The sequence below is a fragment of the Eretmochelys imbricata genome, chromosome 1 (genome assembly GCF_965152235.1).
Source record: "Eretmochelys imbricata isolate rEreImb1 chromosome 1, rEreImb1.hap1, whole genome shotgun sequence".
In the NCBI taxonomy this organism is placed as follows: Eukaryota; Metazoa; Chordata; order Testudines; family Cheloniidae; genus Eretmochelys; species Eretmochelys imbricata.
Genome location: NC_135572.1, coordinates 329,667,876 through 329,687,919, shown reverse-complemented (window position 1 = coordinate 329,687,919; position 20,044 = coordinate 329,667,876). Strand labels below are relative to the sequence as shown.

The window sequence follows — 20,044 nt, the reverse complement described above, 5'->3', positions numbered from 1 at the left end:
GGGGGGCTTGGAGCAGGCCCTATAAGCACATTCCATTTAGACATATGCATTTTCGTCCATATGGATCTGTATAGGTATAATTTTCGAAAAGATAAAACTTTAGAAATCTAAAACGTCTGCTGAAAGAAAATGCATGGGGCAGTGGACAAAAGATGTTCCCCTAGAAGAGATGGAGACTAGCTAAGGGTTTTAGGAGTGAAGCTGGCCAAAGAACAGGGCTAAGGACGCTTGGGAGCCACAAACAGTCATATTTGTTCTATTTAAAGCTTTACACTCACAGTGGAAGAAAATGTCCTAAATGATGTTCCAGCTTTCTCTGCCTGGCCTCACAGGTTTTCAGCCAGCCAGGCTGCTGGAGCTTCCCAAGAAGTTTTGAATAAAAGATGAAGGAAGCTGGAGCACTGGTTTAAGCATTTTCCAGGGTCACAAAGTTTCAAATAGAGGAAGTATGTTTATTTGACAGCCTCCCCAGCAAGGCAGCCATTCCCACTCCCCACCACCTCAGCCCTGGCTCTCAGTCCCGCTGTTAAAATAGGTTAATTTAAGATTTATTTATTTTTAAAAAAACAAACCACACACCCTGGAAATTCCTAGACAAAATATTTCTAGTGAATGTTATTTAGACATTTAATATTCAGCTGTTCAAAGTGCACAAGCAAAACAGGTAATTTTTAAAAGAAAAACAGGAATTATTTAATAACAAACAAACTTATCCTCAAAGTATCATTAAAACTTTAGCGCTTTAGAATACGAAATGCCCCCTCTTCCCTCCTCCTCCATTTTAAATAAATATTTGCTGATGCTAAAAAGACATAGATATTACATTTTGTTTGTTTTTTGCTTCTACGCTATTTCACTCTGTTTTTTAACTACTTGGTATAACATAAGCTCCTACTGATGCACCGAGTAAGCATACTACTGAATTTCCCTTGATGCCAAGAAGAGAGTTTTGTCACTGACTTTCATGGAGTAGGAGCAGGCTTTGGACCTAAGAACTCAGGAAATACTTCAGTTTTGTCTACATCAACTTCCACAATGGATACACTAGGAATACACTACTACAACGGATAATATCGCAGTAATCAGCAGGAACTTCAGAAAGACTATTTATTCTATAAATTCCTAACCACCCAAATAACTGTAATTCCTGTTGACCGACAGTGTGTCATTCAGGTTTTCTCAGAAGGTCAAACAGCTAAGAACTTTGCCGTAATGTAAGTCTCAGCTGAGAGTTTAGACCTGATTCAGCAAAGTACTTTGACACACGCACAATTTAAGTTCATAAGTAATCCCATTAACTACAATGGTTCTACTATGTAGCATTTAATTCTTCTTCTTCTTCTTCTTCTATACTCTTCATAAATACTGCAGAAGTAGCACTTTAACCTTTATTAATTGTCTGGTAAATTACAAGATAAAGTAACTAAATCAAGAAAATGATAAAGATGGGCCTACTAGGAGGGGAATGACAAGAAGAAGAAGCAATCTTATGTTCTTTTAAACATACAATTTCTAGAAAGGAAATTGGATCGAGAGATAGATTCTCTCTTTTTATATTTGCCTGGATGGGTATTCACAAATTGAAGCTTACATATGGTATTTCCCAACTGTTTACATTATAGTAAGTCTTTGAGGCAGGGACCATCTTTTTGTTCTGTTTGTACAGCACATAGCCATATCAGGTCCTGGTCCATGACTGGGGCTTCTAGGCACTACCACAATACAAACAATAAGTAATAATAATAGTTCAAAATAAGGAGTGACTCATCATAACATGGGGAGGGATAGCTCAGTGGTTTGAGCATTGGCCAGCTAACCCAGGGCTATGAGTTCAATCCTTGATGGGGTCATTTAGGGATCTGGGGCAAAAGGTGGGGATTGGCCCTGCTTTGAGCAGGGGGTTGGACGAGATGACCTCCTGAGGTCCCTTCCAATCCTGATATTCTATGATAACATGTTGCACTCAAAGAATACTGATTTACATCTAGCACTGTTGGTTGTCTTGAGTATTATTTAAGGGGTAGAAGATAGTTGGATGTGCAATCAGGGACCCTCTTTTCCCTCCCAGAAACACAAATGTAAAAGAGATGTGTCCAAACAAGACATTTTAAAACAAAGATATGGGATTTCGTCTAACTGCAAATGTGACACATTAAATCCTTCTCTCTACCAGAGTCAGAGGCTTTCTCCATTTGAGTAAGAATGTCAACAATTTCAGCTTGATACAGAACTGACTCAGTGGATGGCCTAACATATAAATCATGGGTATAATAGATAAGATAAACACATACCAGTGTAGTCCTCGTAACATTCACAAGTGTAGCCTCCTTCTCGGCTCCGACAAAGCCCATTATTGCCACAAGGATTGGAGTAGCAGAGATCAATCTCTGTTTCACAATAGTCGCCTGTAAACCCAGGGGGACACCGGCACCTCAGACCATTGATGGGATGGATGGGTCGGAACAAAACGGTGTTTGAACTAATAAATGGAGCAGAGCTGTCAAACTTCAACACCGAGACACACTTCATATAGTTCTCACAAGGCTCTCGCAAACAGATATTGTCATCGAAAGGCAGGACCCGCTGCATAGAGATCATAGTCAGTAGTGTCCTGTTGAGGTAGATCTGTTCCTGGAGGTCCTCGGAGGGGAAGAACTTATTTCTAATGCCACCAGGAAGTAAAGCGGAGAATGTCACGTTCAGGATATTGGAGCTGACGTCTGTATCATTTTGAATGTTGAAGACGAAGATGCCATCCTTGGTAGTAGACAGCACCGTCGCCACACCTTCTACAAAGAGAGAGAGCAGCGGGGAGAGGAACTTCTCCTGGGACATGTTTTCCAGCCGCACGGTGATACTGTTGGTCAGCATGTCATCGGTAATGATAGTCACCCTCAGGGTGCAGACTGCTGTGACACTGTGAACACCATCTATTGACATGGGGGAGGGGGGTGGAGAAGAGAGAGAGACAGAGAGATCAGAGTTATTTCAAACAACATCCTCTGAAGTGCTTTGGCATACAGACCAGGCTACTCAGGCATTCTCCAATAAACACAACTGAGATGTGAGACATTCCAGCCAGCTGGGACGTGAGAGAGAGACAGAAAGTGCTTTGGCTTCTGCACTGGAAAGAACCTAAAGCTTGGAAGTAAAGTACAAGGGACATCCAGATATGCACTGCCTAGACTGTTCCACTCAAGCAACTGCAAACTGCTAGCAAGACAAATAGCTGTGAGAGGGTTAAGGGCAAGAAACTTCTTCTGATAGGAACTGAACATATCTTACACAAGTCACTGCTAGCCTACAACTAATGCTATGAAGCTGTCACTTTCTGCAGCACAACACCAAAATTATCTTCTCCCGCAGCGGTCTCAGACTTAAAGTACCAAAACTATGCAGAGTGAGAGAAAGGATTATCAGGACTTTAGATAAAAGTCATCATAGGGAATAAGAGCTAACTACATTTGATTTCCTTCAGGAACCTTATATGAAAGTTGGAGATGGACCCAAATGAAGCCAATCTCTAATGAAAGCAGGCATTTTTACACTGCTCCATTATGTCTTTGACATATCCACGTTTTTTTGCTACAAAACATTTCAATGCACATATGGCAGTGATATCTGATACCAGAGAGTGATGGATGCCAGTACAACCCCCAGTACAGAGTTACTTATATTAATGCAATGTCTTTGCAAACTTTACAGTCTCATTTCATTATGAAATATAATTATTGATCCTGGGCAATGTGATGGGTTCTATATACATTATGTATACTGTATACATAAATGAACATGGAAATTGCAATGAGCACCTACAACAGAGAGATCAAACCCTCGTGTTTGGTTCTGTCTCCTGGCTGAACTTAAGGACTTTGTCATTTTTTCACAAATATGTAATATTTTATTTAGAAAGTACGGATCAGAGTATAAAATATTAAATTATTTTTACTATAGTAGGGCCTAGAGGCCCCAGTTGAGATTGTGGCCTCATAGTGCTAGGCACTGTACAAACACATAGTAAGAAACAGTCCCTTCTCCAAATATTGCACAATCTAAATACAGTACAACCTCAGAGTTATGAACACCAGTGTTAAAAAACTGACCAGTCAACCACACACCTCATTTGAAACCCGTCAGGCAGCAGCAGACACACACACACAAGTACAGTACAAAGAAAAGGAGTACTTGTGGCACCTTAGAGACTAACCAATTTATTTGAGCATAAGCTTTCGTGAGCTACAGCTCACTTCATCAGATACACAGTACAGTACTGTGTTAAACATAAACTATTAAAAAAATAAAGGGAAACCAGCATTTTTCTTCTTCATAGTAAAGTTTCAAAGCTGTATTAAGTCATTGTTCAGTTGTAAACTTTTGAAAGAACAAACCATAATGTTGTGTTAAGAATTATGAACATTTCAGAGTTTTGAACCACTTCCATTCCCGAGGTGTTCATAATTCTGAGGTTCTCCTGTAGACGAGGTGGACAAAGCAGGGGAGGGGAAACAGAGGCACAGAGAGATAAAGCGAGTTGGATGGTCACGTCAGTAGTGGAGTTGGAATAAAACCCAGCTCTCTAGACTCCCAGTCCAATAGCTCATCCACTAACCCAAACTGCCTGTCACAGAGTCGTTTCTAATGTCTAACGCTGAATAGTCACCTACTATATACATCTACTCCAGCTAAACTGAGATACACACATTGGGTGTGATTTTGCATCTCTTCAGTGTAAATCAGCAGTAATTGCATTTGAATCAATATAAAAGCAGTGTGAGATCAGAATCGGGTCCCACCAGTTCATAAAAGGCTTTTTTTTCCTTTTCTTTTTTCGGTTGTTGGGTTTTTTGTTTGTTTTTTAATGGGGTGATAAGCAGAGAATCATCTCGTGCCAGGTGAAGTTGTGTCCATGTTCAGCATAACCACCTAGAAAAATTGAAAAAATCAGACCAGCACCTATTATCTAGTAACATTGTTGGGTATGTAACGATGCAATCTGGATGTAAAGTGAGAAGATTTATTTTCCAGTAGTCCAGGTGGGTCTAAACGAAGCATTTTCCCCCTACCCAGGAATGTCTATAAAACCTCAGCTGCTAATTGTTTTTCTTTCATTATAAAGCCACTGCAAAACAAACAAAATATTTTCTCATGGGTGCTACTTTACTACTTAATGGCTAAAAACAAACAGTGGTGGAGTTGTAGCAAGTGGTCATTATTTTGGGTGATCTTTTTGTAGGACCCATCACACCAGCTGATTTTTTTAGCTTTAATTTCCCCCAAGATGGATATTCCACACAACATTTCCATCTCCTCCTCCTCAAGCTGCTCCAGACAGACTGTCCTGTTTCCATTTCCACAGAAAAGGCAAAACTGCCTTGCATGATCTTCAAAGCTTTTCAATAGTCAAAACCCTAATTATAAACTTTTACAAGTGCATAGTCTGCAGGTTCCCAACCAACGGAAATATAGGATGCAAATTAGTACAATTAATGAACTTTTTTCGTAAATGACAGAATCAGACTAGCTTACCCATTTCTGTCAACTACATAGTCTATTTCACAAGAGAACAGCAGCAAAACTAACTATTCATGCATGTTTCTACAGCTATTGTCATTTTGATTGGCTTGTCCAAAGGGTGTCTGGTCTATTTTGTTATATGTTGCACAATGTATTACACAAGTTCTCTCATAACATGGAGGAAAAAGGGTACCAGACAAAGGGCCTTTTTCTTAACAAAACACTGATGTATAGTCCATGGTATGTATAGTAAGAAGACAAAATACTATCTGCTGTCTGACAACCCACTGGAGTCCACAAACTGTCATAATCAATATCAACTGCCACACTATACAAGAGCGTCCCAGCATTCACAGCAACTATTCTGACACAGTTAATAAATCACTATAAAAAGCCCAGTGTCAGACACCGCATAGCTTTGTTATTCTGAAGAGAGCACAAAAGAAAACCAGACATATGCATATAGTTTCAGATACTTTGAAATTACATATAATGTTTTAAAAGCAAATATAACCTTGTGCAACTCCGTTGCAAAAAGATTAATAAACAAAAGGCATAAAAAGTATTTTAAAATGTATTTTGTAGAAAATAACACAACTAGTATTTTCAGAAAAACTGGCCTTTTAATCTTATTATGGGCCATATCATACCATCAAGTTTGAAAAGAGAAAATCCCATTGGATGATTTATTCCATTCACTGGAGAGTTCTGTTTAAAAACTGATGTCACTTTTTGTGACTAGTATCTATTCCAAAGCACAGTGGAATTAATGCGAATTTTCCCCTTAATTTCAATAGAAGTTGAATTAAGTCCTATTTAATAATAATTAAGATTGTGAGTTTTTCACGGAGGTCACGGAAGTCACAGATTCCGTGATTTTCCGGGACCTCTGTGACTTCTGAAGTGGCTGGTGCAGCTGACCCCAGGGCTGCCTGAGCAGGTCCGGGAGAAGCAGCAGCGATGGGGCCCCGGGCCGCCCCCTTGCCCGGAGCAGCAGTGGTGGCAGTAGGGGGACCCCAGGCCACCCCCTCTCCAGCAGCAGCAGCAGCGGGGCCCTGAGTACCCTCCCCCAGGATCAGCAGCATCCCCAGAAGCACCCCCACTCCCCCAGGATCAGCAGCATCCCCGGAAGCACCCCCACTCCCCCAGGATCAGCAGCATCCCCGGAAGCGCCCTGCCCCACCCCCGACCCCCAGCACCTAAGATTTAGTCATGGGTATTTTTAGTAAAAGTCATAGACAGGTCACCAGCCTGTGACTTTCTGGTTATTGCCCGTGACCTGTCCATGACTTTTACTAAAAATACCCTTGACTAAATCATATCCTTAATAATAATATTTGCAAAATGCTTTGAAAGACATTGTGAAAGTGCCAAATATTATTGTTGTTGTTGTTGTTACAAACTACAATGAAATCATTTTATAAAATAGCATTTCATGAAATGCAGTTATATTATACATCTACACATCTTAACTGTCTTTGTCCTGCAGGACATGCCTAATATGTACAAAGGTCTGGCATACATGCAGAAGTCCTGTGCTATTGCATAATAGTGGTGCTTCTTACGAATGCTATAATGTAAATCTAATTTTTCATGGGGGGATTACACTACACTATAAATACCTATGCCAGGTTTTGGCTTGAATAAAACTTCTCAGAACAATGAAAACTAATAAGATATTCAATAAAATCAAACATTTTAATATAATTTTAATAAAATATCTTGATCCGTATTTTCTGTCACCCTTTTTCTTCTTTTGACCGTTCAGAATGTGGCATGGTTTTAACATTTCAGATGATGTTTGGCTTTGTTTGCTGTCAGTCACTTTGGGATAGCCCAGTTCCTTGCACCGATGTCAGAAGGCAATCGACCTGTAGTGTCCCTCTCAATCTTTTAACTTGCAGAGAAAGGATGGTCTAGTGGTTAGCATACTAAACTGGGCCATGGGAAACCATGGTTCAATTCCCTACTCTGCTACAGAATTCCTTTATGACCCTAGGCAAGCCACTTATTCTCTCTGTGCACAGTTCCCAGTCTGTAAAATGTAGATGATAATGCTGCCCTATCTTATGTGATGATGAATGCATTACAGACTGTACAGATACTACAATGATAGGGCCATATAAACACCTTACTTAGACAATCAAATATTGTCCTGAAGACTGCCAGAGCCAACTTTACCAAAGAGAAAAAGGCAAATATCTGTCTCATACATTTGACTGTGTTAATGAGAAGTGGAGAGAACCTGCAGAGTTGTGAACTGTTGTGTGACTGTGGGAAAAGAGGTGTGCAATTCAGCAGTAGTCTATCCACCACTGAATTTATTTCCCAACAATGCTTCTCTTTGCATTCATATTTCAAAAGAAAACTTCACAAGGTGGATCCCTTACAGTGCAGATTTATTTTGTAACACTGGCAACTGTGTTGAATGGGCCCAGTATTCTTAATTCTGCGCCAAACTAATGAGAAGATTTAATAGAAACCACACATCCCCACAAATTCCAGAAAAACAAGAAAAGGCAGGAAAGCTTACATATGCTCCCAGTCCTCTAAAACACACCCACTGCAGATAAGTTACTGAATGGTCATCACTATACGAATAGCTTTTCTTTATGAAAAGATGGATCAGATCCGAGGCTTTAATCTTAGCTTTCTATTGATGGGCAGTTCATGAACCACAGAATTTTATTATCTAGTAATATAAACACAGCAATGTTTAACTGAAAGGTGCACCTGGCTCTGGGAGTACCCGGCCAACAAGGTGTTTGGTTTTTTTTAAAGAAGTATAACAAAAAATAAAATTATAAACACTTTTTTTGGTCTTATTAGCTATAAACTGTATTCGGGTCTGACCAATAATCAAAGTAACATATTTCATAGCAATGTCCCAGTGTCACAGGCTTCTTGCACAGATGCCCCAATCTTACATTCGTTCTACTTTCCCACTTAGGATGCAGCTGGAAACCTTTAATGGATGTCAGAGTTTACAACACAGCTGTGCAAACTCTGTGTCTCGTAATAAAACAAGGGTACCCCTTAGGTTCTGAAGCTGCAATTCAAATGGTCTCATTTGTGTCAGTGAACAAGGAGCAAACAGATCCCCCAAGGCAGTAGATGTGCCTTGGTGACATGTCTTCAAGTGAGTGACCTTCCATACACCAGTCCATTCAAAGATGGTTATATATACAGGACTTTCTTTACACTGTGTACAAGGCTACACCAAACAAAGCAGCAATCCCCTGAAGCAAGCAGTGGTCCATGGACTACAGTAGCACTCACAAGCCCCTTCCATGACCATGCTAGGCATACGACAAATATAGAGCTAGCGATAGTCCCAGCCCCAACGAATTTACAATCAAGGCAGACAGACTAAGAGTGGCAGGGAAAAGAGAGATGCTCAAAGTCACACTGCTGGTTAGTGGCTCAGTCCAGGTCTTCTAAATCCCAGCCCAGTGTCCTATCCACTACTAGACCGTATTCCCTCAATCAGAGACAACTAGCCAGACAGTGAAGATTATCTTTCCCATTTGCACCTTTCAAAAATCATTGACACACAGTTAAAATGCATAATATACTTGCCAAATACTACTTTTCCTTGTAAACAATTGTTGTGGTTACTACAGGGAGGTTCTATGATTACGAATGGGAGGTGAGAGTCCATGAGACAACCTCTCTATTAAGATGTCCTCAATATGGAAACATTTGAGAACCCCTGACGTAGAGGAAACATTCAAAGCAAGGTGAATTCTACAGAAAATGAGTTACTGGAAACTAAGTAAAATGTTTAATTAAAATGCCAGAAAATGTAATTAACAAAAAGAAAAAAATATTTTTAGGCATCCCTGTACATTAACATGGAAATCATACAACCTGAGCTTTAGGCCACAGCCCCTAAAACACCTTTTATGATGGACTGCAATGTTTCAAAAGGGAGGGTATCAGGGCAGCCAACTTCCTCTATTAGCCAAAGGCTCTCAGGGATGTGAACGTATGCGCATGGCCAGTCAGAGATTGGCCCATGTCCTGTAGTCTGAATGGATCAAAGTGTGAGTTTTTCTTTTGCTCTCAAAAAGGTTGATGTTACACAGTGCAATACATGAAATAAAAGGAGCACAGCAAGGACCTTAAAAAGATACCCCCTTATCTCCCTTTCAAAAACTTTAATTTGTTCCATATAAATGCAATATGATCCCTGGGAACAGCTTTAACTGATTCTGCTGTAGCCTACTAGTCTCCAAATCCGGGATCAGAAATAATGCTGAAAAGCAACACTCTTTACAGTAAGTTAACCAACATGACAAGTAAATGAAACTAGTGTTATTTTTCTTGTTCCTTCCTTCGTTTAATGCCTGTCCAACAGGACAGATTGCAGTCTCAAAAGCTTTGTGTTTTTATAAGGAGCTATGGCTGCCAAAAGAATTTTGTCGGGGGCTGGAAGGACTGTTATAATAATTTATTACTTGAGTAAGGCCACAGATGTTTACGGTACAAAAACAATGAGTCCATGTGCTGATCAATTTAGCATGCTAAAAATAGCAGGGCAGCCATGGTAGCATGGGAGGCAGCACGGGTTAGCTGTCCAAGTACAGTCCCATCTGAGACCCTAGATAAAAGTACAGGTGGTTAGCCTGAGCCGCCACCTAAGCCACCACAGCTACACCGCTATTTTCAGTGTTTCCTTGACTGAAGCTAGCATGTACACGTCCACCTGATCTTGAAATTACACCTGTGGGCACACCCTAAGGGTCTAATCCAAAACCCACTGATGTCAATAGAAAGACTCCCATTGACTTCAACAGACTTAACCTAAAAATGACTCTGTGCAAGCAGGCTCTTGCACTCATGCAGAGCCTCAGTGAAGTCAATGGGGCTCTAAGCGAGTTCAGAGGTCTCCCCAGGCAAAGCTTGTTTCAGGATCAGGGCCTATTAGTTAAGACAAGATAACAGTATTTGATAACAGAGGAGGGCTGATGGGGACAAGGGTGAAGACAATATGATTATGTAGTCACAAAGGATCCACAGGATTACTTCTAATCAATGGATCCTAAAAAAAGGATCACTTTACCATTTTTAAACGTCAATGTCTAAAATCAGATATCTAAATCCATGTTTGGGCACCTCTACATTTTCAGCAGTGTTGAGCACCAGCAGTTCCCACTGACGTCAGTGGAGCTTATGGGTGCAAAACTTTAAGTGCAGACACCCACGTTTGAAAATGTTGGCCATGCTTGTAAGTCTCCTTGAAGAAATAAAATTTGAGAGGTGGAAACATGGCAGATAGTGTTAAGGTGGGAGTTTCCTGGCACATACGACAACATAAAGAAAACAAGGCACTCATGGAACAAGAGAAAAACAAAGCCATTCAGAGAAGTGGCTTGTGGTGAACATAGAGGTGCCAAACAAGACAATATGCTAAATGTAAGAAGGAGCTAAGTTGTAGGAAGCCTTGAAAGCAAGAACTAGGGGCTTGAATTAAATTGAGGAGTCAGCAGAGAGAAGGTGAACAGGGCTGTAGCATGTACCATAGTAGATAATTTTTGCAGTAAAGTTTTGGACCATCTGGTAGCCTCAAAGTTCTCTTTGAACAGTTCCAGAGGATTAGCGGATCTAGGCGACAGTGTTACTTGGCAAAACCAGACTTGCCACATTTGTTTTGTCGCTATATCAGCTTGTACCTTTAAAGCAGCACATGTGTGATAAGCCTGAGGATAACAGTTATTTTTTCTGACATGCATCAACAAAAAAAGTTCATTAAAAATACTATGACAAATAACTATTTTCTAGTTTCAGAGTGGTAGCTGTGTTGGTCTGTATTAGCAAAAACAATGAGATGAACAAATTTATTTGGGCATAAGCTTTTGAAGTGGGTTTTAGCCCACGAAAGCTTATGCCCAAATAAATTTGTTAGTCTCTAAGGCGCCACAAGGACTCCTCATTGTATTTTCTAGTTGGAATTTTCTGTGTATTTTTATCTATGTGGGATCTGTTTTAATGTCATTTAGGAAAGTAGCTTCAGGCTTCCTATACAGGAAGACTCCCTGGGATAGAGAGTTCATTATATATGAAAGGACATGATCTTACCAAAGGCTTTTACCCAAATATTCAAGGATATCCTTTAGGTATCAGAGGTGCTTATGGTACAGGAGTTCAAAAGAGGACTTTGAAATGGGCCAATACACTTAAAATGCTCAAACATTTGGGGAGGAAAAGGAAAACACTGTGGGTGAACTCCTGGCTCTACCGAAGTCAATGGGAGTTTTGCCATTGACTTCAATAGGCCATGATTTCACCTTGTGAAATGGAAAGCAGCTAAGTACTTTGTGAAAGACATTGTGTATTGAGTTTGAACTGAAGAAGGAGATAATGTCTATATTGTTAGGTTTCAGAGTAACAGCCGTGTTAGTCTGTATTCGCAGAAAGAAAAGGAGTACTTGTGGCACCTTAGAGACTAACGAATTTATTTGAGCATGAGCTTTCGTGAGCTACAGCTCACTTCATCAGATGCATACCGTGGAAACTGCAGCAGACTCTATATATACACAGAGAATATGAAACAATACCTCCTCCCACCCCACTGTCCTGCTGGTAATAGCTTATCTAAAAGCCATTTCCAGCACAAATCCAGGTTTTCTCACCCTCCACCCCCCCACACAAATTCACTCTCCTGCTGGTGATAGCCCATCCAAAGTGACAACTCTTTACACAATGTGCATGATAATGAAGTTAGGCCATTTCCTGCACAAATCCAGGTTCTCTCACTCCCTCACCCCCCTCCAAAAACCCACCCCCATACACACACAAACTCACTCTCCTGCTGGTAATAGCTCATCCAAACTGGCCACTCTCCAAGTTTAAATCCAAGTTAAACCAGAACATCGGGGGGGGGGGGTAGGAAAAAACAAGAGGAAATAGGCTACCTTGCATAATGACTTAGCCACTCCCAGTCTCTATTTAAGCCTAAATTAATAGTATCCAATTTGCAAATGAATTCCAATTCAGCAGTTTCTCGCTGGAGTCTGGATTTGAAGTTTTTTTGTTTTAAGATAGCGACCTTCATGTCTGTGATTGCGTGACCAGAGAGATTGAAGTGTTCTCCGACTGGTTTATGAATGTTATAATTCTTGACATCTGATTTGTGTCCATTTATTCTTTTACGTAGAGACTGTCCAGTTTGACCAATGTACATGGCAGAGGGGCATTGCTGGCACATGATGGCATAAATCACATTGGTGGATGTGCAGGTGAACGAGCCTCTGATAGTGTGGCTGATGTTATTAGGCCCTGTGATGGTGTCCCCTGAATAGATATGTGGGCACAATTGGCAACGGGCTTTGTTGCAAGGATAAGTTCCTGGGTTAGTGGTTCTGTTGTGTGGTATGTGGTTGTTGGTGAGTATTTGCTTCAGGTTGCGGGGCTGTCTGTAGGCAAGGACTGGCCTGTCTCCCAAGATTTGTGAGAGTGTTGGGTCATCCTTTAGGATAGGTTGTAGATCCTTAATAATGCGTTGGAGGGGTTTTAGTTGGGGGCTGAAGGTGACGGCTAGTGGCGTTCTGTTATTTTCTTTGTTAGGCCTGTCCTGTAGTAGGTAACTTCTGGGAACTCTTCTGGCTCTATCAATCTGTTTCTTTACTTCCGCAGGTGGGTATTGTAGTTGTAAGAAAGCTTGACAGAGATCTTGTAGGTGTTTGTCTCTGTCTGAGGGGTTGGAGCAAATGCGGTTGTATCGCAGAGCTTGGCTGTAGACGATGGATCGTGTGGTGTGGTCAGGGTGAAAGCTGGAGGCATGCAGGTAGGAATAGCGGTCAGTAGGTTTCCGGTATAGGGTGGTGTTTATGTGACCATTGTTTATTAGCACTGTAGTGTCCAGGAAGTGTATCTCTTGTGTGGACTGGACCAGGCTGAGGTTGGTGGTGGGATGGAAATTGTTGAAATCATGGTGGAATTCCTCAAGGGCTTCTTTTCCATGGGTCCAGATGATGAAGATGTCATCAATATAGCGCAAGTAGAGTAGGGGCTTTAGGGGACGAGAGCTGAGGAAGCGTTGTTCTAAATCAGCCATAAAAATGTTGGCATACTGTGGGGCCATGCGGGTACCCATAGCAGTGCCGCTGATCTGAAGGTATACATTGTCCCCAAATGTGAAATAGTTATGGGTAAGGACAAAGTCACAAAGTTCAGCCACCAGGTTAGCCGTGACATTATCGGGGATAGTGTTCCTGACGGCTTGTAGTCCATCTTTGTGTGGAATGTTGGTGTAGAGGGCTTCTACATCCATAGTGGCCAGGATGGTGTTATCAGGAAGATCACCGATGGATTGAAGTTTCCTCAGGAAGTCAGTGGTGTCTCGAAGGTAGCTGGGAGTGCTGGTAGCGTAGGGCCTGAGGAGGGAGTCTACATAGCCAGACAATCCTGCTGTCAGGGTGCCAATGCCTGAGATGATGGGGCGCCCAGGAGTTCCAGGTTTATGGATCTTGGGTAGTAGATAGAATATCCCAGGTCGGGGTTCCAGGGGTGTGTCTGGGCGGATTTGATCCTGTGCTTTTTCAGGAAGTTTCTTGAGCAAATGCTGTAGTTGCTTGTGGTAACTCTCAGTGGGATCAGAGGGTAATGGCTTGTAGAAACTCGTGTTGGAGAGCTGCCGAGCAGCCTCTTGTTCATATTCCGACCTATTCATGATGACAACAGCACCTCCTTTGTCAGCCTTTTTGATTATGATGTCAGAGTTGTTTCTGAGGCTGTGGATGGCATTGCGTTCCGCATGGCTGAGATTATGGGGCAAGTGATGCTGCTTTTCCACAATTTCAGCCCGTGCACGTCGGCGGAAGCACTCTATGTAGAAGTCCAGTCTGCTGTTTCGACCTTCAGGAGGAGTCCACCTAGAATCCTTCTTTCTGTAGTGTTGGTAGGGAGACCTCTGTGGATTAGTATGTTGTTCAGAGGTATTTTGGAAATATTCCTTGAGTCGGAGACGTCGAAAATAGGATTCTAGGTCACCACAGAACTGTATCATGTTCGTAGGGGTGGAGGGGCAGAAGGAGAGGCCCCGGGATAGAACAGCTGCTTCTGCTGGGCTGAGAGTATAGTTGGATAGGTTAACAATATTGCTAGGTGGGTTGAGGGAACCATTGCTGTGGCCCCTTGTAGCATGTAGTAGTTTAGAAAGTTTAGTGTCCTTTTTCTTTTGTAGAGAAGCAAAGTGTGCGTTGTAAATGGCTTGTCTAGTTTTAGTAAAATCCAGCCACGAGGAAGTTTGTGTGGAAGGTTGGTTTTTTATGAGAGTATCCATTTTTGAGAGCTCATTCTTAATCTGTCCCTGTTTGCTGTAGAGGATGTTGATCAGGTGATTCCGCAGTTTCTTTGAGAGCGTGTGGCACAAGCTGTCAGCATAGTCTGTGTGGTATGTAGATTGTAATGGATTTTTTACCTTCAGTCCTTTTGGTACGATGTCCATCTGTTTGCATTTGGAAAGGAAGATGATGTCTGTCTGTATCTGTGCAAGTTTTTTCATGCAGTTGATAGATTTCCACTCCATACGGCTAAATGCAGTGCCTTGCATAATGACAGGTTTCAGAGTAACAGCCGTGTTAGTCTGTATTCGCAGAAAGAAAAGGAGTACTTGTGGCACCTTAGAGACTAACGAATTTATTTGAGCATGAGCTTTCGTGAGCTACAGCTCACTTCATCAGATGCATACCGTGGAAACTGCAGCAGACTCTATATATACACAGAGAATATGAAACAATACCTCCTCCCACCCCACTGTCCTGCTGGTAATAGCTTATCTAAAAGCCATTTCCAGCACAAATCCAGGTTTTCTCACCCTCCACCCCCCCACACAAATTCACTCTCCTGCTGGTGATAGCCCATCCAAAGTGACAACTCTTTACACAATGTGCATGATAATGAAGTTAGGCCATTTCCTGCACAAATCCAGGTTCTCTCACTCCCTCACCCCCCTCCAAAAACCCACCCCCATACACACACAAACTCACTCTCCTGCTGGTAATAGCTCATCCAAACTGGCCACTCTCCAAGTTTAAATCCAAGTTAAACCAGAACATCGGGGGGGGGGGGGGGTAGGAAAAAACAAGAGGAAATAGGCTACCTTGCATAATGACTTAGCCACTCCCAGTCTCTATTTAAGCCTAAATTAATAGTATCCAATTTGCAAATGAATTCCAATTCAGCAGTTTCTCGCTGGAGTCTGGATTTGAAGTTTTTTTGTTTTAAGATAGCGACCTTCATGTCTGTGATTGCGTGACCAGAGAGATTGAAGTGTTCTCCGACTGGTTTATGAATGTTATAATTCTTGACATCTGATTTGTGTCCATTTATTCTTTTACGTAGAGACTGTCCAGTTTGACCAATGTACATGGCAGAGGGGCATTGCTGGCACATGATGGCATAAATCATGTGCCAGCAAATCCTTTTCTTTCTGTCTATATTGTATAAATCCTAACAAGGACTTTTAACACCTAAGATCAACCAAAGAAAGAACCTGAGTTAATGCCTCCAAGGAGATAGTATCAAGACTGAGGACAGGAATTTTATCTCAATAACAGCAGCATGTTACTAACATGTAAGGTCTGCATCTACCAAACTTTTTGCTTTGTGACTACATCCCAGGGCCCTTACTAGCATGGCTTTCCACAAAGCATGACTCAATGAGAACAAAATTAAATGCTTTCCTTTTTCTGTATTTCTCTGTTTTCTTAAATAAACTGGGTGAGAGTCTCACCTCTACTCCAGCACCTTTACACCAGGTAAAAGGGCCGAAGCAGCATAAAGAGACTCTAAAAAGTCCAAGTTCCAGTTGAGGGAGAATTCCCCTGGCACAGAAATTGAGGAGCACCCCTTTGCAAGCCCTGGTGTAGGGGGCATGCTGGGGTGAGAGAGTCTTATTGGGTTAGGGCCACTGCAAAATCTCTGGGCAGTGCTGGTACCCACTGGCACCTAGGGACAGACTACCATAAATTAGGCACATCTGCCAGGGATGTCTAAGTTACGCTGGAGTCTCTTCGAACCCCAAAGAAGTGCATATCCGAAACACAATACAGAATTCTAGCCATAGTTGTTCAGATTCTAGATTTAACTGTCGCTTGAGGTACAAGTGTGGAGAATGTCCCCAGAGAAAGTTTTCAGAGTAGCAGCCGTGTTAGTCTGTATTCACAAAAAGAAAAGGAGTACTTGTGGCACCTTAGAGACTAACAAATTTATTTGAGCATAAGCTTTTGTGAGCTACAGCTCACTTCACCAGATGCATTTCCCAGAGAAAGTGTCTGCCCTTGGAGGAGGAAAAGAAAACGTGGGATTAACTAGTCCAGTGGTTCTATCTGGGGACAGAGGGATGCCAGAACAGGACAGACTGAGGTCTGTGCTGGCACAGAGTGAGCCATTTGGAGATCCTGGGACAAGCTTTCCTGTTGTTACAAATACTTTTTATTTTATTTCTGAGTCCAAAGAGAAGGAGAAAGTGAAAAATGGTGAAGTACAAATTAAGGGTTAATCTAAGGAAAGCATGTGGCCAGTTTCAGAGTAAAGATAGAGACAGTACATATCTGATGACAACTTTCTTCATTTATGTAGGCTGTAGCTGGGATTTCAGACAAAGCTACCATAACAAACATTGGCCTTAGAAAGAAAAGGAGTACTTCTGGCACCTTAGAGACTAACCAATTTATTTGAGCATAAGCTTTCGTGAGCTACAGCTCACTTCATCGGATGCATACTGTGGAAAGTGTAGAAGATCTTTTTATACACACACAAAGCATGAAAAAATACCTCCTCCCACCCCACTCTCCCGCTGGTAATAGCTTATCTAAAGTGATCACTCTCCTTACAATGTGTATGATAACCAAGTTGGCCATTTCCAGCACAAATCCAGGTTTTCTCACCCTCCCCCCTCCCCCCACCACACACACAAACCCACTCTCCAGCTGGTAATAGCTTATCTAAAGTGACCACTCTCCTTACAATGTGTATGATAATCAAGGTGGGCCATTTCCAGCACAAATCCAGGGTTTAACAAGAACGTCGGGGGGGGGGGGGGGTAAGGAAAAAACAAGGGGAAATAGGTTACCTTGCATAATGACTTAGCCACTCCCAGTCTCTATTCAAGCCTAAGTTAATTGTATCAAATTTGCAAATGAATTCCAATTCAACAGTTTCTCGCTGGAGTCTGGATTTGAAGTTTTTTTGTTGTAATATCACAACTTTCATGTCTGTAATCGCGTGACCAGAGAGATTGAAGTGTTCTCCGACTGGTTTATGAATGTTATAATTCTTGACATCTGATTTGTGTCCATTTATTCTTTTACGTAGAGACTGTCCAGTTTGACCAATGTACATGGCAGAGGGGCATTGCTGGCACATGATGGCATATATCACATTGGTGGATGTGCAGGTGAACGAGCCTCTGATAGTGTGGCTGATGTTATTAGGCCCTGTGATGGTGTCCCCTGAATAAATATGTGGGCACAGTTGGCAACGGGCTTTGTTGCAAGGATAGGTTCCTGGGTTAGTGGTTCTGTTGTGTGGTATGTGGTTGCTGGTGAGTATGTGCTTCAGGTTGGGGCACTGTCTGTAGGCAAGAACTGGCCTGTCTCCCAAGATATGTGAGAGTGTTGGGTCATCCTTCAGGATAGGTTGTAGATCCTTAATAATGCGTTGGAGGGGTTTTAGTTGGGGGCTGAAGGTGACGGCTAGTGGCGTTCTGTTATTTTCTTTGTTAGGCCTGTCCTGTAATAGGAGACTTCTGGGAACTCTTCTGGCTCTATCAATCTGTTTCTTCACTTCCGCAGGTGGGTATTGTAGTTGTAAGAATGCTTGATAGAGCTCTTGTAGGTGTTTGTCTCTGTCTGAGGGGTTGGAGCAAATGCGGTTGTATCGCAGAGCTTGGCTGTAGATGATGGATCGTGTGGTGTGGTCAGGGTGCAAGCTGGAGGCATGTAGGTAGGAATAGCGGTCAGTAGGTTTCCGGTATAGGGTGGTGTTTATGTGACCATCGTTTATTAGCACTGTAGTGTCCAGGAAGTGGATCTCTTGTGTGGACTGGACCAGGCTGAGGTTGATAGTGGGATGGAAATTGTTGAAATCATGGTGGAATTCCTCAAGGGCTTCTTTTCCATGGGTCCAGATGATGAAGATGTCATCAATATAGCGCAAGTAGAGTAGGGGCGTTAGGGGATGAGAGCTGAGGAAGCGGTGTTCTAAGTCAGCCATAAAAACGTTGGCATACTGTGGAGCCATGCGGGTACCCATAGCAGTGCCGCTGATCTGAAGGTATACATTGTCCCCAAATGTAAAATAGTTATGGGTAAGGGCAAAGTCACAAAGTTCAGCCACCAGGTTAGCCGTGACATTATCGGGGATACTGTTCCTGACGGCTTGTAGTCCATCTTTGTGTGGAATGTTGGTGTAGAGGGCTTCTACATCCATAGTGGCCAGGATGGTGTTATCAGGAAGATCACCGATGGACTGTAGTTTCCTCAGGAAGTCAGTGGTGTCTCGAAGGTAGCTGGGAGTGCTGGGCTGATATTGTGGAAAAGCAGCATCCCATGCCCCATAACCTCAGCCGTGCGGAACACAATGCCATCCACAGCCTCAGAAACAATTCTGACATCATAATCAAAAAGGCTGACAAAGGAGGTGCTGTTGTCATCATGAATAGGTCGGAATATGAACAAGAGGCTGCTCGGCACCTCTCCAACACCATTTCTACAAGCCATTACCCTCTGATCCCACTGAGAGTTACCCAAAGAAACTACAGCATTTGCTCAAGAAACTCCCTGAAAAAGCACAAGATCAAATCCGCACAGACATACCCCTGGAACCCCAACCTGGAATATTCTATCTACTACCCAAGATCCATAAACCTGGAAATCCTGGGGGCCCCATCATCTCAGGCATTGGCACCCTGACAGCAGGATTGTCTGGCTATGTAGACTCCCTCCTCAGGCCCTACGCTACCAGCACTCCCAGCTACCTTCGAGACACCACTGACTTCCTGAGGAAACTACAATCCATCGGTGATCTTCCTGATAACATCATCCTGGCCACTATGGATGTAGAAGCCCTCTACACCAACATTCCACACAAAGATGGACTACAAGCCGTCAGGAACAGTATCCCCGATAATGTCACGGCTAACCTGGTGGCTGAACTTTGGGACTTTGTCCTTACCCATAACTATTTTACATTTGGGGACAATGTATACCTTCAGATCAGCGGCACTGCTATGAGTACCCGCATGGCCCCACAGTATGCCAACATTTTTATGGCTGACTTAGAACAACGCTTCCTCAGCTCTCGTCCCCTAACGCTCCTACTCTACTTGTGCTATATTGATGACATCTTCATCATCTGGACCCATGGAAAAGAAGCCCTTGAGGAATTCCACCATGATTTCAACAATTTCCATCCCACTATCAACCTCAGCCTGGTCCAGTCCACACAAGAGATCCACTTCCTGGACACTACAGTGCTAATAAACGATGGTCACATAAACACCACCCTATACCGGAAACCTACT

The 20,044-nt window shown here is 42.4% G+C and overlaps 1 protein-coding gene across 1 annotated transcript in view; it reads right to left on the bottom strand.

Annotated features, from left to right (window-relative positions):
• The window catches only part of CELSR1 (cadherin EGF LAG seven-pass G-type receptor 1), a 267,623-nt gene that overhangs the window by 147,347 nt on the left and 100,232 nt on the right, over positions 1-20,044 (bottom strand). The window contains exon 2 of the mRNA XM_077807853.1: positions 2,292-2,930. Coding sequence (XP_077663979.1) covers positions 2,292-2,930 — 639 coding nt within the window. The remainder of the gene's footprint in view (positions 1-2,291; positions 2,931-20,044) is intronic.